The sequence below is a fragment of the Aspergillus bombycis genome (assembly GCF_001792695.1).
Source record: "Aspergillus bombycis strain NRRL26010 chromosome Unknown contig00006, whole genome shotgun sequence".
NCBI lineage: Eukaryota > Fungi > Ascomycota > Eurotiomycetes > Eurotiales > Aspergillaceae > Aspergillus > Aspergillus bombycis.
The window spans coordinates 13,707-26,630 of NW_019170008.1; the positions used below are offsets into that span (position 1 = coordinate 13,707).

At 47.4% G+C, this 12,924-nt stretch overlaps 4 protein-coding genes across 4 annotated transcripts; 2 read left to right on the forward strand and 2 right to left on the reverse strand.

The window, feature by feature from the left end:
* Positions 1-103: 103 nt before the first annotated feature.
* Positions 104-1,221, forward strand: ABOM_001435 (uncharacterized protein; the record flags this gene model as incomplete). Its single annotated transcript, XM_022528565.1, has 2 exons — positions 104-899; positions 1,211-1,221. The coding sequence occupies 2 exons, from the start codon at positions 104-106 to the stop codon at positions 1,219-1,221; spliced, it is 807 nt and encodes a 268-aa protein (XP_022393556.1).
* A 3,669-nt stretch (positions 1,222-4,890) lies between these two features.
* Positions 4,891-6,302, reverse strand: ABOM_001436 (uncharacterized protein; the record flags this gene model as incomplete). The annotated part of the gene is made up of 4 exons (XM_022528566.1): positions 4,891-5,432; positions 5,529-5,913; positions 6,031-6,145; positions 6,220-6,302. 4 exons carry the CDS (start codon positions 6,300-6,302, stop codon positions 4,891-4,893), a joined length of 1,125 nt encoding a protein of 374 aa, XP_022393558.1.
* Positions 6,303-7,457: 1,155 nt separating this feature from the next.
* ABOM_001437 (uncharacterized protein) lies at positions 7,458-8,448 on the reverse strand (the record flags this gene model as incomplete). Its single annotated transcript, XM_022528567.1, has 2 exons — positions 7,458-8,234; positions 8,293-8,448. Coding segments are annotated over 2 exons (933 nt in total), but the record flags the coding sequence as incomplete, so codon positions are not given.
* A 2,288-nt stretch (positions 8,449-10,736) lies between these two features.
* ABOM_001438 (uncharacterized protein) lies at positions 10,737-11,837 on the forward strand (the record flags this gene model as incomplete). Its single annotated transcript, XM_022528568.1, has 2 exons — positions 10,737-11,004; positions 11,116-11,837. 2 exons carry the CDS (start codon positions 10,737-10,739, stop codon positions 11,835-11,837), a joined length of 990 nt encoding a protein of 329 aa, XP_022393547.1.
* Between the last annotated feature and the right edge of the window lie 1,087 nt (positions 11,838-12,924).

Genomic DNA, 12,924 nt, shown 5'->3' on the forward strand with positions numbered 1-12,924 from the left:
CTAGGGCTTATCCTTAACCTCCTAGTGAGCGACTAGTAAGGAATCGCCCTTTTCTGCAGAGGCTAATGGGATTCAGATACGGTATATTATTGGCCATGTGCTAATGTCTACCTTAATCCTTGAGACTGTGGAAAAGCAGGCCAATGGTTCTGAGCTGGGGGACAAGAAGACAGCTCCCTCCAGTCGCCAACTGCTCCGAACCGGTGCCATCCTCTACCGCAAAGGGGTTGTCCGTCTTCTCCTGAATGGCATCGGTTCCGCCTGTACATACTGGGCGATGCACTTTTCGGTGACAAAATTATCGACTACTCTGCTTCCCAGTCCGGTCGCGTATATCATTGCATCAGTCCTGCTCGCTGAGACTCATTTCTTCTGGACCGCGCGCACCATCCTTCCGCGTGACCAACTGCGCCTCGTGTCCAACCCCGGAGACCGCCGACGATGGAAAGCGCTGGTGCTTCCCACTTTGGTCTATGCCGTGGCTGAAACGGTAATGATATATCTGCCGGCCCTATTCGAGAGTAGCATCGCTCTACCGCCGGACGAGGAAGTCCCAATAGCGGGATTATTGTACATCGTGAGATCTGACATCCTGGTCTCGGGGCTCATGCTCTCTGCCCAGCTGTTTCTCCTCCTTCCCTCTTATATGGTGTTAATCCTGGTCCAGGCCAGTCTTCTGCCGCCCACCTGTGAGACGCTGATCTTTAGTCCATCGAGACAGCAGCAGCGGGGAAGACGGGTGGGAGAGATTTTTTCGGCGGTCAGTCGAGGACCGTTACAAGCACAGAAGGCGGCGCAGATGATTGGGATGGGACGGTTACTCTATTGTCTGGAGCTGCATGGAAAGATGTGTCTATGTTTGGTTGGTGTTGCCGGTGTGGTGCATTCGGCAGTCTACTGTATGTTGTAGAAATGAATACCAGCGCCTCTCCACTTCACTTGCAAACCTGGTTTCTCGATGCTACATGACATGTCCTTGTGGATGAATTAGGCCGTACACCCAAGTGTGGAGGGGGGAGAATGACAAGGGGAAGAACCAATATGGCAGCCGGTTTCCTTCGAGATAGCGGCTTCGTTATGAATAAGGGTATAGTGTTCGGCATGGAATGTTTAACCATATTCCACTATTTAAGCTTGTATAAAATTCCTACTATCTAGCATATCTTCTCTACTGGACCAATCAAGAGTGCTGACTAGAATCCTCCGGCAGCAGACGAATAATATGAAGACATGATAAAACGGTACAGGGTGATGTCTCCAAGAACCTTTTGTATATAAGTGAGTGGCCATACATGTTGAGGCTTGAGGCCATAAAAAAAGATTGAATAAAAGTATTAGTAAAGGATTAGTAAAAGTATTCTCGTTGTATAAAACTTCAGTCTCAAATCTCTTCAGTCTTTGAATTACATGGGATAGTTATGCAGGCCATAGTTATAAGAAACATACAATTGTTCTATATGTCCATTATGTTAGCGCAGTTGCCTTAGGCATTAATTACCCCACGGTGACACCGCCAGCGATGTCCGATGTTGGCTGCCCCACGACCTATGTATATCCCGAAGCGCTCAGGGGTCCAGACCCTAAACGATTCGTCCTGTTTCCAATCCCATACATTTGTTCATAGAATCGAGAACACCTCCGATCATCCCCGGTACTGAGTACCCTGCGAGCGTTGGCCACCCGCATCCCGATGGCATACCGGTGAATAGCCGCCGTATATCGGGAGGGTGCTGACACATCGATCGCGATCTTACACGAATAGACCATTCCTATTCATGGTCCTTCCCGTTGTTATCAGATCATGGATACAGCAAGCGTAGGAATGTTGAAAGAGCTTTGTCGTCGCAGTGGTGGGATACGAAATCGCTCGGGATTGGGGCAGCCGGATTCGATATCGGGGCCCCAAGTCGGGCCGGAGGTTGCAGCGCAGTCTTACATTACGGACGAGGTTAGCTATGCCGACGTGGGGAAAATGGTCAATAGTAGTACCGGTTTCAAGTTCTTCCTGAATGGTAGTAGACCTCCGTGTCAGGGTCCGTGATAGCAAAGCGGACACTACTGCCCCGCAGATCGTCCCACCCACGGTGATGAGTGCGCCGGTGATTGATGCAACGAACGTGATCTCCATGATATTGTAAGGAATGGCTCTAGGGCGGAGGACACGAGTTGCCGTTTCGATTAAAGATAGGATACTACGGCCGTAGAAAAGGTCAAGTCTTGGAAGTTCTCTCGCAGTCCATGGCTGCTGGCCACCTTTTTATCGGAGACATCTCTTGTGCTCCTTGTCTTTGGGAAAGAAAAAATCTCCGGTCGATGCATGATAGCTGTTAGGTAGGTAGGAGAATAGTAAGGCATGAGAGACAGGCGGATAGGCGACAATGGGACGTAGGCCAATGGAGGGACTCCAGAATATGTCGGCAAGATCGGATGTGAGTGATTGCAGTGTGAATCGCCGCAATGAATGCACAACACATTGTGCGGCTTACTGACTCTGCTATCGGTGACCACTCACAGTTTTTTTTTATGTCGAGAATCTCTTCTTTTTCCCCCTTAAAGGCATTCAGGCACAAACTTTACCACCTACGGTCAATGTTTCAGCTGTGGTGGGGTCCCCGCCATCTTGCTGAATTACTTGCAATTCTACGTCCAACGTGCGCGTGTATACCGCTTTTCCCGCCCAAATCATAACCCTGACCTAGCTTTCTAAAATCACCACTATTCTTCTACTGTTTTAGTAATGTACTAGAAGATCGAAATATATATAGAGAAGTAGTAAATATATTGAAAACAGAGTTATTGATGACCAATACTTAGTATAGCAGCCCTTTACCTTTCATATGTGGTTTCTTTTAGTTTCGCCTCCGCATGTTAAATAGGGTTAAGATTAAGAATGGTAGAATTTAAAGTATCTTCCTGATTTTGGCTATAGAGCCCCCTGTATAGTGTAGGACATATATGAAATCTCCAAAACAGCGTTCTGGGAGCCATTGATTGGAGAAATGAACAGTAGGTAGAAGAAACGTGTAGTCGCGGGTGACGCGTGTGAAGTTTTACATGGAAGCTTTTGGTGGGGACTGACGGGCCCAGCCTTATTCTTAGTAGGGCTAAATACAATCTGTTAGGACGTAATGCACTCCAGATGACGCTTTGGCCACTTCAATCGCCATGCAGGCACCTGAATTGGGTATGACTGTTCACGAAATCTCTCAGCCACTCTGTGTGGGGCTAAAACTGACAGCTTGATGCGCGAAAGCCGCTGGTCTCTCTCACTAGAGAGTCGAGACTTCCAATCAAGCAACAATAACACACACAAGGTGCGCAGCTTAGAGGGTGGAATCATAGATTAACGAAATTCCGGGCTTGACGCGAGTGAAAGGACCATGCGAGAATCATAGACAGTTGACGTACATTAATTTTGAGCGCCCGCGGCGGGCAACGTTGCACGCCTTACTGGGTGGTATTTCACCCAATATATCTTAATCGTTTTGAGCGCAAGAGGCGACGCAGAAGACATGGATGATGTCATGACTATATTATACTTATACGTGAACCCTCGAAGATGACTATTCAGTTGTGTTGTGTGGCTAAGAATTCAATGGTTTCCTCTGGAAATAGCTCCTCTAAAGCAGCCAAGAGTACGTTGGATACTAAGGTGGAAAGTCGAGGTGAATGAAGGTGTCAATTAACGCTAAAGAGAGTATTTTTCCAAGCCATTTGGCCCTTCCACCTGCGCCAATCTATCCCAGATCAGTCCAGCTCCTTCATGTACCAACATGCAACTTATGAGGAGAGCCTAAAATGACGTATTTTCAAGACCATCTGATACGGACAAGAGCCTCCCTTTGTGGACGAAGTGTGTTCATCGATTTGTGGTTCAAGGATTCAGTCTAGCCATCTTCGTCTGGTAGTGGGCCCAGGGGCAGGACAAACGGTTCTACCATCCCAGTATCTTTGCACAAGCCGGCATCGGCCTCTTGGATAGGCATGATTCTGGGTAACATATGGTGTTGCAAAGCATCATGGTCAATATCCGTCCACTGACTTCAAATTCTTATGAGGCCAGGAGACTAATTGTTTTAATAAGAGCACAGACATGTTGTGAGATGGGCCTGTATTGCACTCGTAGTTCATGTACGGGTTATTAGAGAGTCACTGTGCCGGGTTTACCGCAAAAGCCTGGAGCAGTGAGTAAGTGTAGTCCCCAGGGTACGGATTCCTTCTTTCAGCAGTATAGGGCTCCCGGTCCAGTGCAAGGCATCTTGATGTAAATCCAAACTTTAGAGATTGCAAGCTTCTCAAACTTGTGGGCGTAGGTATAAGCGATCTCAATAAACTTGTCAGTATCATAAGCACTGAAAGCTGAAGACTGTAATACAAGTCGTCCTTTGCTATTATCAATGTTTTTTGCGCGTAAAAGTCCGCTCTATTGATATTCGGAGTCAAAGTACATCGGCACAGATTCACTATAAACAGTGGGATGTACAAACTGTTCGCATGAGGAGTGTCTCCTAACCCCTGTCCGTGTAGTTGTGTGCGGTTTGGACATCATGGATCTAGAATAGTGGTTACTTGCACATCACCCAAGGCGAAGGGTCAGTGTATGAATGGATACACACATTGTATCAGCCTTCAACAATGCATTCCTTAACCAGAGCTATGTATGATTTAGTGGCTGCTCCATCTGACCTTCATGTTCTTTGTCCTTTTTGTCCTTCTCGTCCTTCTTATCTTCCATTTCATTCTCCTTAGAACTGTGTGTTCTGTCTCCACATAAATGTATATGTTTTCTTTTGTTTCTTTTTTCCCTTATCGTTGTATTTCTTCCCTTGCTTGTCTTTTTCATTTCCGTTATAGTACTCGTCCTTTTTCTCGGCCTTCTCCTATTCTCCGTTATATCTTTTTCTCGTCGTTCCTAAAGTAGTTGTAGTCGTCATGCCAGTCGGTCTTCTCGTCGGTCTTCTCGTCGGTCTTATTGGCCTTCTTACTGGATTTCTTACTGGCCTTCTTACTGGTCTTCTTGTTGGTCATCTGGCTGTAGTTATTGTTGGACCACCAGCTTTCATTCTCATCGGCCTTCGTATCCTTGTTGCAGTCATCCTGCCAGGTATCCTTGCTTTCCTCCTGCTTCTTCTCGTCATAGTTCCCGTTGTTCCACCAGCTTTCTTTCATCTCCTCCTTCTTGTCGTAGTTCTCGTTGTCTCCCTTGTCTTTCGTGTCCCAGTTCTCGTTGTCCTGCCAGCCGTGGTTGCTTTTATCCTCCTTTTTGTCGTCGTCTTTGTCTCTCTCCTTGACCTCACATTGTTCTTGGCCCTGGGTTGAATACTGTTCAATATATTCTTCACCACTTCCGACTGAGATCCCGTTGGTGAACTGCTGTTGTTTAGTAGGTTGTTTATCTTCGATGGGATGCATTGCGGTAGATCGTTCCTCAGCTGTATACAAATTAGCTAAAACGTAGACTTTATGGTGTTGTTTTAGCACAGTCTCCTGATTGGCCTGTTGATTTTCAAGAATGCTTTCAGACTTACCTGGGCGATTTGCTATATTTTCCTTTTGCCTCTCTAGATTCCTGGGAGATCGCAGGGAGGATATGGTATCATCATAGATACTGAAGATCATTTTTATGACCGCCTGATTAAACAGTCGGTCATTCCCAAGTGTCTGATGAAACCGATCACGGTGGAATACACGCTCATCCAAAGAAAACGCCCTCTGAAGCTGTGTATTGAGGTAGCTGCGCAGCCAGATATCGTCACCGGGGAGTTTCGAAAATATTGTACTAGTTGTGTCCAGAATATCGTAGATAGATACGGAACGGCCAAGTATTTCAATATATTTCTTGGCCAGCACTTCGAGCCCAAGTATTTCATATGTCAAAGCGGCATGATAAACTTGGATACTTCGTCGAAACTCCTATAGTACATCAAGTATACGTTTAGTAGGAGCAGGGTTGACTGTCTGATATCTACCAGTGTATAAGAAGTGGATAATAGTATGTCCAATATCTTCCTCGATATCCAGCAGCCTGACGTATGAGCTGTCGCCCGATATAGTCGTAAATTTCCGGTAGTTACTAAGGTAGCATTCCGGAACAGTGTACTCCTTACGCCCTATCTGGAGTGTGGCAAATGGACGTTCGTATGGACTGTAAGTTGTCGGTGGAAAGGCAGTTAGTTATTCGATGATATACTTTATCTCGGCTTTGTTCTGAAAGCTTACGATGAGCTGGGCTGCTTGTAGTCAATTATAGAGCACCCCTCGGGAGTTGCTGGATATATGGTTTCTCTAGGAGCTGGATCCATTACGACACTCTCCAACTTTTCTTCGTCTGAAGGGTATAGAAAATGCGAATGACAAGTTGATAGCGACTAATAGTAGTGGAAAGGAAATAAACACTTGAAAGATGAATACGTTGACTATTTAATATTCATGGATTTCATATTCAAGGTAGGAAGCGCTGGGAAGTCGGAAAAAAGAGGGGTTCATGCAAGAATAATGCAATTATGAGTTGGACAACGTAAAGCGAGTCATGTCAGTGACTCAAGGTAGAGATAGGATATCGTGCACACCTCTGAAGAGTTGATTCGCCGTCGTAGACTGTTTCTGCTTAGTGCATATAAGTATTCTCTCCATACCAATTCTAGTGTGATATCACACCACGACGTGCTATATCTGTTCATAAGTATACTAGCATGTCTTAGCGACATTTTTGAACTTGTATTCTGCAGGACATCGACCACGAAAACGCGACGGAGAACCCAGAAGAAAACCCTCAAGATCACCTCGCATATCTTTGGTCTATTTCGGCGTACCTATACTTGGACCGGATTCTGATTCAAGTCGTCGGTTCCCCCGAATAACAACATACTGGGCTTTTATGGGCAGGAGCCCGGATTCATGACTACTATTTATTCCCTAGGGTTGGACGGTTGTTCCCAAAGGATCTCCACCCCGGTTCTACTAGTTATTCCTGACTAAATCGCAAGAGCCACCAATCCACCAGAATAAATTTATGATCTCCGAAGGACACCCAGGCTTCACAGAATCCAATTCTTTAGCGATAGCTTCTTCTTATGCATATCTCTGCCATTTCCTCCCTTACTCGAGGAACAGTTCGCGATGCGGAAGAGAGATCAGCTGCTCGTAGAAGGCGATGTTGATCGTAGCGGACACAGCCCCAGGGAGGAAGCTCCCAGCTTACTAGTATTAGGGGACAGGCTAGCTAAGCCTTAGGGGTGCGTGTCCGAACTGCATTGTTCCGTGGAGTTTTGTGGAAAAAGAAGCTAGGGTAGAGAAGCTGGCAGATTAAGGGACAAGTGGAACTGAACGTCCCATATGCTATGCTTTCCGTTCAAAGATGAAACCTCAAGTGAGCTGTAATTGCGATAACTGCGAATCAACCAGCAGCTTCCTGTAGTCGCCCTCGCTGTAACCATCTTGCGCTGTTTCGTCGGTGGTTATATCTCCTTGGGCACTCCCAACTCTGCCAGGGACTCCGTCAACCCCAGACTGACCCAAGTATCGATCTCCTTCCTCGTAGCCACGGCGATCACCCCCAGCATGCCCAACGAATTCACCCCGGCCTCCTTATTAATCGCGCCCCGTCTTCTCGGCAACACAATCATCCACCTCCTGGTAAGTATCATATTATGCGGACAAGCCGCCCCAGACGGTACACTCGCCGCATGTTCTCCACGACCCCCACCCACCTCCGTCGCCTCCCCCAGCAAGTCATTATAAACCTCAACTAACGCAGCTGAGTCCACCTCGCCTCCAAGCCGCCGATAGAACCACTCAAACGGAACCTTAGTCTCAGACTCCCACCCTTCGGGAGAATCCAGAAACGCTGCGAAATTATTTGCCGGCAAAGGCATCACCTGCAGATGCTTATGCAGCCGACTACACCCGCCATCCCGGCCGCAATTGTAGAACGCAGTGTAGTCCGTTTCCGTCGCGTTTAGGATCCGCCACACACCGTCTAGATCAGCCTCGTCGAGCGGCTCATACTGTCGTCTGTGCCCGTCAAGTGTTAGAAGCATGAGGTGGGGCCGCGCGAAACTGAACTTGTTGGCGATCACGATGTGGGTGTCTGTCGTGATGATTTCGAACCCGGTCGTGCTTATGTCGCTGCCTTCTTGCTTTTCTGGCCTTTGGGTGGGGATGATCTCGGGTTGGTGTTGGGCAGTGGTTAGAGTGGGCTTTTTGGCGAGGGCCGTGGTGAGGATAAATTGGAACTTGGGGAGGATTATCAGTAAGTGTTTTGCTAGGGGATGGCTGGGAAGTGGGGTGTACTGTGAGATCGCCGTCGATGTGCTCGACGATCTGTTGTTTGTCATCATATAGGACGAGGCCGGATTCGACGAGGCGATCAAATTTGGAGAGGACTAAGGATTCTTCCATCTTGGGTGAGGTTCTCTCGATTGTGGATGTTGAACGTAGGTTATATGGTCTACTCCGGAGTATCTGGCTGGAGGTGGGGTGGAAATTTAGGGAGTTGCAACTTATTAATAGAAGCTTTAAGGGCTGAAAATTACCGTTACAGACTACTGGTCTATCCCGACAATAGATATTATAACAGTATTGTCAGGTCTATCTTTACCACTAGTAGGTCTGTTGCTGACGCCATCAACGAGCCATATACCCTAATTGACTCTGCATCATCCAACACCCTGCTGAACACTTCCTGTATAAATTTCCCAATCTCCAGTACCTACTTTCTGCTCGCTGTCAACCAGATCAAGACATCAGGAATAGACACAGAACCCCCAATCGGTGACACCACACCCTTCAACGCAGCCAGTTCAGCCCTAGTCGCGTGGGGTGCTACTGCTAGCAAAAGCCATCGGGGTCCCGAAAGTTCTCACGATGCACAGGAATAAAGCAGGTTTTACAATAGTATAGGTATAGTGAGACGTTGCGCTGGAGCGGCGAAGCGCTCGCGATCGTCGAGAGCGCGGAGGGCACTGTATTTCATCCCAAAGGTGTATGCAGTTGCAAGAGCGGCCTGCAGACCCGGTGATCGAGCATAAAGAGGAATCGCTTCTACAATAGATTCTATTATTAGATTGACGTGAGGCACCTTCTCGGCCGTTATATATATGATAAATCGCTAATCTTTTACTTGTTCAGCTTGCTGCCAATCAAAGGTCAGTCAAGACAGCCACAATATCTACCCGTGGCTACCTGATCTATATTGCTTTTGTCATCATGATGGCCTGGCGAGCTATAAAAGTAAGCCTAAGTCCTCAATATTCTATTGAAAGACATAATCGCTTGTCCTTCAATTTCTGATGAACACAGTAGGTCATATTCATTCGTTGCCATTCTACTTGCCAATGTACATCCACTAGAGCAAACACATACCGTGACACCCAGAGTCAAAGCAAAAGCCACGAATCCTAGGTTTCCTAAGGAATGTCCGAGGGCATGACCAGTGTTCGCGACCACGGCCTTGAAGACATATTTAGGTGGTACTTAGTAGATGTGAGAAACAGCAAGGGGTGTTCAGTGCGACTCGGCGAAGTTTCGCAGGTAGCGACATAATGACTTTTATTCTGTTCATAACATGCCAATCTAGGGCTAGAATGTCGATACATTCTATCTCATAGTCGCCGTTGTAATGGTGACTGCTGGCTCCGTTACGTTAAAATTAGATATGCAGGCCTACTACTATTTAAACATTTTACCGATTAAAAGCCATTTGGCCAAGATTTAGATATGCTAAGTCCGTGACCTATGGCGTTGGGGGCAATGAACATATTTTTCAAGGTTTCGCAGCCAGAACAAATAGTATTTACTGTCAGGGATATAGTATCTAAGGTATGACCTTAACTATTGCCACATGGTATTTTACTCAACTGATAGTGATATATTCTCCACCGGACTCAACCTACCTACTACGCCTTAACAGTTACGGATATTATGAGTAAATAGTAGTTGTCTGTGCACTAGTTATGTTGCAGGAAGATCAATATTAGTTGACTCATCTGTTTACATAGAGGAGCACAAAGGGCAGTCTTTCAGGTATGGAGATGTGATTGTTGTCTCGTAGATTGATTCGGATTCACGGACTGGGCTCCCAAGGTTCTTATCTTGATAAGAAATATGTGGGACAACAGCAATCTCCCACGCCTGAGAGGTCAGGGTTTTATTGTGGGTCGCTTGATGCTAGCTCTGACGAACATATTCGTGAGAGAGATGCCCAGCCCCTGAGAGTCTGGGTAGTTGTGTACTGCCCTAATCATATAGCAGAGGTCGCATAAAACGCAAGGGGGCTCATGGCCGTCAGGAATGGGCCAACAACTGCCGAGAATCTGACGAGGCTCTCAGGAAAAGGCAATTAAGTAAACCTATTGTCAAAGTGTCAAGCTAAACTAGTCAGGTCTCGTATAACGGCGCCAACTATGCCCCAACAGCCTTAACCTCCCAACGCCAAGGAGGGCTGAGGAAAATTAGAGCTCCTTTCCCGGGCGACAATTGGTGCGTTCGATCATCCATGACACTAGTTCATCCTCCAGCTCGGCCCCCATAGCACCCAATTTCAGCCCATCAAGTGGAAACAGTTAGCCCCAAGATGATCTTGATACAAGCGAACCCTTTTAATAGGCGAAGAGTGCCCCGTGCAGGATCCTGCCAGAGTGGATGATTTTATAACTTGATCGGCGTCCGCAGTAAGACCGACCGTCCGTCCGTATGTCTTGACCCAGCCAAACACTTCAGCCATATCTTTTCACACGATGGCTTACCTGCCCCTGCAGACCCTCGTTGGTCTCGTTGCAGCCATCTATCTCTGCATACCAGCGCTATCGCTGGAAGTCCTAGAGTCGTCAAAATGTCGAGCAGTCTGCGGCGATCGGAAAAACACTCTCACTAGTGATCTCGTCTGTCAGGATTCCTTATTTAACACATCTGCAAATGGCCTCACAATGAAAAGCTGTCTGCTCTGCGAAAGCACAGGCACGACATATGTAAACAATCGGTCGAGCGATATCTGGACTTTCCTCTGTATGTCCTGTTTTGACTAAGTCTCCCTTCCCTTCTTCCCATACACCAAAACCCACATACCAACCACCCCCATCCTACACCTCAAGACCCTAAACTAACCACTCACTATAGTCATCCAAAAATACACCCTCCAAACCTGCCTCTACGACCGCACATCCGAAACTTCCATCTCAGGCTGCGAAGACGAGTGTCTTCCGCTCCGCTCCAAGTTCACAGACCTCTGGTACAAACCCAATCATACAGAGACGCTCTACGAATATTGCGACGATGTTTTCACACAATACGCCGGTGGCTGTGCCACCTGCCTCCGATCTAAATCTGGCTCCGTGATTCTGGGCAACTTCATGGATACCATGGATTCGGCTTGTGAACTGAAACCAAATGCCTCCGCTGGGGAGATCGTTACGCTTCGCCGGCCACTTTTCGATATGTCGACTGCTACATCTAATACTAGTGCGACGAGTAGTTCGTCGGCGTCGGCGACAGCGACCGGAAATGATGGGGGTAATAGCGAAGCCAGTTCCTCGGGGCTGTCGACGGGGGCTAAGGCCGGTATTGGAGTTGGTGCGGGCGTGGGTGGGTTGATGATTTTGGGCGCTGTGGCTTGGTTCCTGCTTGCGAGGAGACGAGGGGCTGCACAGGGAGGTACCCATCAGTACGAGCCGCCACTGGAGCAGGGACCTGCGTCGGAGGTTTCGTACGGTGCTGGAGTGCCTGTCGAACAGGTTGTCAAGCAGCCTGGAGAGTTGGCGGCGGTGGAAAGGGCGAAAGCTGAGTTGGATGGTGGAAATGGAGGGGTCAGGAGAGGAGATAATGCGGTGGAGCTGCCTTGATGAATGTAGGGGCATGCACCGTTTAATGGTTACCTGGCTACTTTAATTGAGCTTCGGTGCATTATTACTTTCTATATACGTGACCGTAAACTGAGATTAGAATTCCCTTCTGACATAGGCCATCGGTCATCACAGAGTGTTTCATGGCAAACGAAAGGAGCCTGGAGAAGGCATCGAACATGTCCATTCGGTAATACATCCGGGTCGGTATCCAAAAGCACAGACGAGGATCAGCAATGGGGAGCGCTATATTTGTCCATGCTGTAGTACTTGGCTCCCGGTCAAATGCAATTCATGAGTGACCCTCGACTGGAGACCTCAACTCAAGGCAGAAAGAGTCGGATAGCTGCACAGTTCGTGGAAGTAACATCGACCAAGTCAAAATTCAACAACTGACCATATTGTCGTCTTATAAGCTATTATAAGGTTTATCAGGCGTGCAGAGGAAGAAGACCCACTGAGATTGTCGCCACGACGGTCACCACTTGTGTAGTTATATGCTCGTCATGACTAGGAACAAGGCTTTAGTCCCACTGAGCAGAGTTAGTTTCTGCTGTCTGTATAAGGTCGTCTACCAACGACTTGCGTCAGGGTAGATGCCATGGCTGTGAGGTATGCAGTGGGGAATGCTTTTTGTTAAGAAGACGACCGAGGGAGTAATATATGACTCTTATACTGAGAGGCGATTGGGCCTATCCTGGGCTGTTGTAAAAATACTATATCCATAACATCGAATCCATGTTATTACTGTACGTAAAGCACCAAGCTCAATCCTGATGTATGTACATTCCTTTCCGTCATGTTCATGCATCTCCTCTCTAGACTGCTACAATCTAATTTCCAGGATCGAAGAGAGATAGGCCTGCGTACATGTACGCTATGCTATGGCTATGTATGATTCTGCCACCCAGAAAGGCAACCAGATATTTCAACGAAAGCAAGGGGTCCCACGATGGAGATAGTATGATTGGCAAACTTTCGTTGTATAAGTGGAGAAACGCGGTGCACGGATAAATGCCACTTAGATTATGTACATACTGCACACGGAAGCCCAAATTCCTCATGCCGTTAACTTCCATTGCATGTT